Source organism: Ailuropoda melanoleuca, chromosome 3 (assembly GCF_002007445.2).
Source record: "Ailuropoda melanoleuca isolate Jingjing chromosome 3, ASM200744v2, whole genome shotgun sequence".
NCBI classification, from domain to species: Eukaryota; Metazoa; Chordata; class Mammalia; order Carnivora; family Ursidae; genus Ailuropoda; species Ailuropoda melanoleuca.
Genome location: NC_048220.1, coordinates 47,279,002 through 47,285,001, shown reverse-complemented (window position 1 = coordinate 47,285,001; position 6,000 = coordinate 47,279,002). Strand labels below are relative to the sequence as shown.

At 35.5% G+C, this 6,000-nt stretch overlaps 1 protein-coding gene across 6 annotated transcripts in view; it reads right to left on the bottom strand.

Moving 5' to 3' along the window:
• CDK7 (cyclin dependent kinase 7) overlaps positions 1 to 6,000 on the bottom strand; it is a 51,351-nt gene that overhangs the window by 38,877 nt on the left and 6,474 nt on the right. For all 6 annotated transcript variants that reach the window (XM_034656325.1, XM_034656323.1, XM_019796034.2 and 3 more), the window contains exons 3-5: positions 4,659 to 4,692; positions 3,711 to 3,778; positions 1,973 to 2,041 (exon numbers count right to left, since the gene is read on the bottom strand). In XM_034656325.1, the coding sequence (XP_034512216.1) occupies positions 1,973 to 2,041; positions 3,711 to 3,778; positions 4,659 to 4,692 (171 nt within the window). The remainder of the gene's footprint in view (positions 1 to 1,972; positions 2,042 to 3,710; positions 3,779 to 4,658; positions 4,693 to 6,000) is intronic.

The window sequence follows — 6,000 nt, the reverse complement described above, 5'->3', positions numbered from 1 at the left end:
AATCTGGGGATGTACTGTATGGTGATTAACATAATATAATAAAATAAAATAAAATAAAATAAATAAATACAATAAAAATAAAAAATAAAAAAAAAGAATTTCCAGTTATGTGGTTAGGGAAAGTATCTCTGCTTGTGCTTTCTCTGCTACTTCTTTGTTTAAAAGGCATTAACATAGTGAACATCTGTTGTTTTGCTTGCCCAGGATGTACAACCTCTTCTGTTAATAGCATTCAGCATTTCTTTGGGAAACCACCTGGTTAAAACAGGACTGACCACTACTTGTGGGCTCTAGAGGTAGAACATGACCCACGCATAGCCAAGCCAACTACCACTGAAGCCTGCTGTCCAGAAGATTGGTTTAGGGATGGACATGTGATCCAAGCCAAGCTAATCAAACAGGCAAGTACTTCTCCTAGAATCAAAGGGAACAAAGCACCTTCTTTCCTTATAGATTATTATGCTCTCAAAAGGATATAACCTGAGGTGCCTAAGCCACTATACTGAGAAATTATGCCCATGAAGAAAGGCAACAAACAAGAAATTAGAGCTGAGTTAAAGTGCAAGACTGAGTTCTCATGGCATTATTTGAGAGCTGTGTTTAAAGCCAATTTATTCCTAAACTTGTAAGTTACATTAGCTAAAAGTTCCCATTTTCTTTTTTTAGAAATCAGATTTAGATAAAAGGTATCCAAATTGGCAAGAACTTTCACTATTTGCAGACAATGTGGTATTATATATAGAAAACCCTAAAGACTCCACCAAAAAACTACTAGAACTGATCAATGAATTCAGTAAGGATGCAAGATACAAAATCAATATACAGAAATCTGTTGCAATTCTATATACTAATAATGAAGTAACAGTAAGAGAAATTAAGAGAACAATCCCATTTACAGAAAGAAAGAAACAAACAAACAAACAAACCAGATTTAGGGAAAATATGCCCTTTTCAGTGCACAGTTCCATGAGTTTTAACAAAGACATCCAGTTGTGTAACCACTTCCATAATTAAGACAGAGTTCTTTAACTCCCACTCCCACCCTAATCGCCTCAGGCCCCTCTAATACACAATACTCCATTCTACTCCCACTCCTGGCCACCACTGACCTGATCTGTTTCTTTAGTTTTGCCTTTTCCAGAACATCATATAAATGGAATCATACAATATATAGCCTTTTGAGCCTGAGTTCTTTCATTCAGCACAATATATCTCCAGTGTATCTCTATACTGTTTTATGTATGAGCAGTTCATTTCTTTTTATCCCCAAACAGTATTCCATTTTATAGCTATACCACAGTTTGTTTATATATTCAGTAGATGAAAGGTATTTGGATTTGTTTCCAGTTTAGGCAATAATGAATAAAGCTGAACATCTGTTTACGAACTGATTTCTGTGTAGACATATTTTGGTTTCTATTAGATAAATACCTAGCAGTGGTATTGCCAGATCATTCTTTAGCTGTGTATTTAACTGTTTAAGAAACTGCCAAACTATTTTCCAAACTAGCTACACCATTTTGTATTCTCACCAGCAGTGTTTGAGAATTTCAATTGTTCAATATCCTTGGATTGTCAGTTTCTGAGATTCAATTAACATTAAAGAAAAGCATTAGATCTTATTTTCTCAAAAATAAAATTAAAAACTTGGCTTTCAAATGAAGGATATTCTATGATAATATGGAAAATGAACTCTAAATTCTCAAACGCCTGATATTAATTTCTCTAAAAATAATGTCAATAAGGCATAGGGAATTTGATAGACAGAAATGCTCTGAAATCCAAATCTCTGTATCTAACACTGGGAATATGGCTAAATGATTCAGAAGCTCCTTCACATAGGAGTATATTCACATTTCAACAAAATTAAACATTCCTTTGACTAACAGCATCTTCAAAAGTAGGAAATAAAGATTTAGGCTCTCTTTTAATAAAAAGTGAAAAGAAAGTCCTCTAGCAATCTTAATCTTACCTCCAGATCAGTTTCCATAAAATCAAACACAAGACTAATATTAGATTTATGTCCAAAAGCATCAAGGAGCTGCAAAAAAAAAATTAAAAAATAAATAAATAAAAATATGATTTTCTGTAAAATACTGGAAAATATTATACCAACTAAAGTAATTTTTAAAAATTTAAACAGGCATGTGGACTGCCGATAATTCCCTGCTAAATTTGAATTATCTTACTAAATTTGACATTTATCCTTTTTCTTGCTAGGAATTAGTAATTTGAGGCCCTAAAATACTAAACTTTATTTTTTTTAAAGATTTTATTTATTTGAGAGAGGCAGAGAACACAATGGCAGAAGCAGGGGGAGGGGTAGAGGGAGAGGGAGAAGGTGACTCCCCGCTGAGCGGAAAGCCCAATGCCGTCTCAATCCCAGGATTCAAAAGATCATGACCTGAGCCAAAGTCAGACACCTAATGCACTGAGCCACCTAGGTGCACCTAAACTTTACTATATTTAAAAAGTCACTTGGGGCGCCTGGGTGGCGCAATCGGTTAAGCGTCTGCCTTCGGCTCAGGGCGTGATCCTGGCGTTCTGGGATCGGGCCCCACATCAGGCTCCTCCACCGGGAGCCTGCTTCTTCCTCTCCCACTCCCCCTACTTGTGTTCCCTCTCTCGCTGGCTGTCTCTGTCTAATAAAGAAATAAATAAATCTTTAAAAAAAAATAAACAAAAATAAAAAAATAAAATAAATAAAAAATAAAAAGTCACTAAATAGGGGCGCCCGGGTGGCGCAGTCGTTAAGCGTCTGCCTTCGGCTCAGGGTGTGATCCCAACATTCTGGGATCAAGCCCCACATCGGGCTCCTCCGCTGAGAGCCTGCTTCTTCCTCTCCCACTCCCCTTGCTTGTGTTCCCTCTCTCGCTGGCTGTCTCTCTCTGTCAAATAAATAAATAAAATCTTTAAAAAAATAAAAATAAAAATAAATAAAAAGTCACTAAATACTTAAGCTCTCCTCCAAAAATTTGAGAGTTATAAATAAGAAATAAATTAATGAAAACCTCACCTCAGTCTCCAATTCCAGGCTCAGTATTTAAGAAAATCCTAAAAACAGCAGTAGCAGCTATCATTCGTTGAATGCACCCTCTGTGCCAGGCTCTATTTCCAGGTACTTTACATGCATTCAATCAATTAAGCAGTCTTACCACAACCCTTTGAGGTGGAATTATGGTACCAAGTTGTAGGGGAGCTTACTCAAGGTCTTATGCATGCTAGGGCTCTCTGGGCTTCAAAATGATTTTTGACAAAATGAGGCCATATGCCAATATTAAATTTATTTCATCAGTTGTAATAGTTTTAAAGACCCTGCCTAAGGACATCTAGGTGGCTCAGTTGGTTAAGCGTCTGCCTTCGGCTCAGGTCATGACCGCAGGACCCTGGGATGGAGGCCCACATCAGGCTCCCTGCTCAGCGGTGAGTCTGCTTCTCCCTCAGCCTCTGCCCCTCCCCCTGCTTGTGTGCACTCTCTCCCTCTCTGTCAAAATAAATAAACAAAATCATAAAAAAATTATAAAATCAAAAAAAAAGACACTGCCTAAAGAATCAATCAGAATAGAAAATACATATTAGCCTGATAAACTTTAAAGCTTTTTTGCAAGGTTCACCTAAAACAATTCATCTTGCTGAGCCTTCAATCAACATCTACCACATTCAGAAATGACAGGATCCCAAATCCCAAAAACAACTCAGATCATACTCACACCAATTATATTTGGATGACTTAGCTCCTGTAATAATTTTATTTCTCTTAAGGCTGTTCTATTTATACCTATATGAAAAGACAAAGCAAAATGTGAAAATTCTGACATCTCAAATCTTACAAACATATTTTTTGCTATAGGTTAATCTTTCAAGAAATAGCAGTGAATATTTTACAGAAAAATAAGGGTTATTTTGACAATTTTTTTTGACATCTGGTTTTCTTTTATATTACCTTATTTTTAAAACAGCTTAACAATGACTATGATAAATGGTGAAAAAAGGTATTCACTTCATACTGTATCACTTGAGAAGCCTGCTGGAATAACAATGTAATAGTGTGTAACATTAAAGCAGTAAGTCAATAGCTTCCTCTTTGTGCATTATGAATATTAGGAACAGATTCTTGATGCTAATTGCAAAATAGTGCTAATACAATATCTTTCCCAATACAAAGGATAGAACTCAAAATTAAAATTAAGATCTGGTACTATCTGTTAAATAGAAGATGGGTCCTTTTTATAAAAACTAGTTCTTGATGACTAAACAAGACTTAGGATACTAACGCACAAACCTATGGAGGAAGGGTAAAAACATGTTTTCTTCCATTCATCTATTTCAGTATAAGCTTTCTGTACTTCCATGAAGTTGTATCCTGAATTTTCAAAGTAATTAGAATCTTAGAAAAAGAATAAACAACTGTTTGCAACAATACCTTAAAGGGTAATGAAGACAGCAAGACAAGCCACTAATAACCTTGTTCCCTTACATTTACTCAGATGACTTGGATGGATTATAGGACTCTTAACATCGAATGGTGGATCTAAAAATATCCTGTCTCTATCCTGAATTTACTTTTCTATCACCCTGCAATAACTCTAATACTTTGCTAACTCCCTTAATGAGAATAAAAGTTTTTCCTGTTCTGTCAGATTATATTGAATACTCACCATCCTTAGCTTCTGATCTATGCCCAAGTTTTATCTGGTAGGGGGGAAAAAACCCAAACACATTAAAAATGTGTTAAATTATTTAGACTTTTTGCATACATATACATATAAACACTTCAGAAACTTAGACACAGCAAAAACACGTAGCAACTTATATGTAGCCAGTAAACAAAAAGGGAGTGGAAATCATGAATTTGAAAGACAAAATTAACAATATAAGAAAGGACTAAGTACCTATCATTCCTTGCCCCCTAAGTTTTTGAATTACATTCAAGTAATGGAATTTAGAAAATAAATGTCTTCTTTACCTTTTCAATACTAAATGTGGAAAAGTAACTGAGGGCATACTAATAAACAACAAGAAAAATCACTTCAAGTTAGCCTACTTGGGAGGAAATATATGACATAAACATAAAATAACATGTTTAACATACCCAATGACACGTTCTTAGGGAACACATTATCCAAAAAGCAAAATTACAGATTATGATGGGTACAAAAAATGGTTAAACTGTTGTTACTCTTAATACACATAACAAAACAAAACAAAAAAAGCCTAGCAAATTGCATTAATAGGTTCATGCTTACACCAGTCTCTTACTCACTGCTTTATACAATAACCACATGTAATAAAAAATACAAAAAAAACCAAAAAACCCCCAAAAACCAATTACTTCTGGAAAAACACAGCTAGTCTACCTCTAAAAATATCTCCCAGCTCCGGGCTCCTGGGTAGCTCAGTCATTAGGTGTCTGCCTTCGGCACAGGGCATGATCCCAGGGTCCTGGTATAGAGCCCCACATCAGGCTCCTTGCTCCGCTGGAAGCCTGCTTCTTCCTCTCCCACTCCCCCTGCTTGTGTTCCCTCTCTCACTGGCTCTCTCTCTCTCTGTCAAATAAATAAATAAATTCTAAAAAAATAAATAAATAAAAATAAAATCTCCCAGCTAAATGCAAACTGGTGCAGCCAGGGGGAAAACAGTACGGAGGTTCCTCAAAAAATTAAAAATTAAATTTCCATATGATCCAGTAATTCCCCTACTGGGTATATACCCAAAGAATACAAAAACAGTAATTCAAAAAGATATATACAACCTATGTTTACTGCAGCATTATTTACAATAGCCAAACTATGAAATCAACCAAATGTCCATCAGTAGATAAATGGATAAAGATGTGGTGTATGTGTGTGTGTGTACACACACATACACACACACACACACACACACTGGAATATTACTCAGCCACAAAAAAGAATGAAATCTTGACATTTGCAACAACATGGATGGATCTAGAGGATATAACTCTAAGTGAAGAGAAAGACAAATACCATATGATTTCAT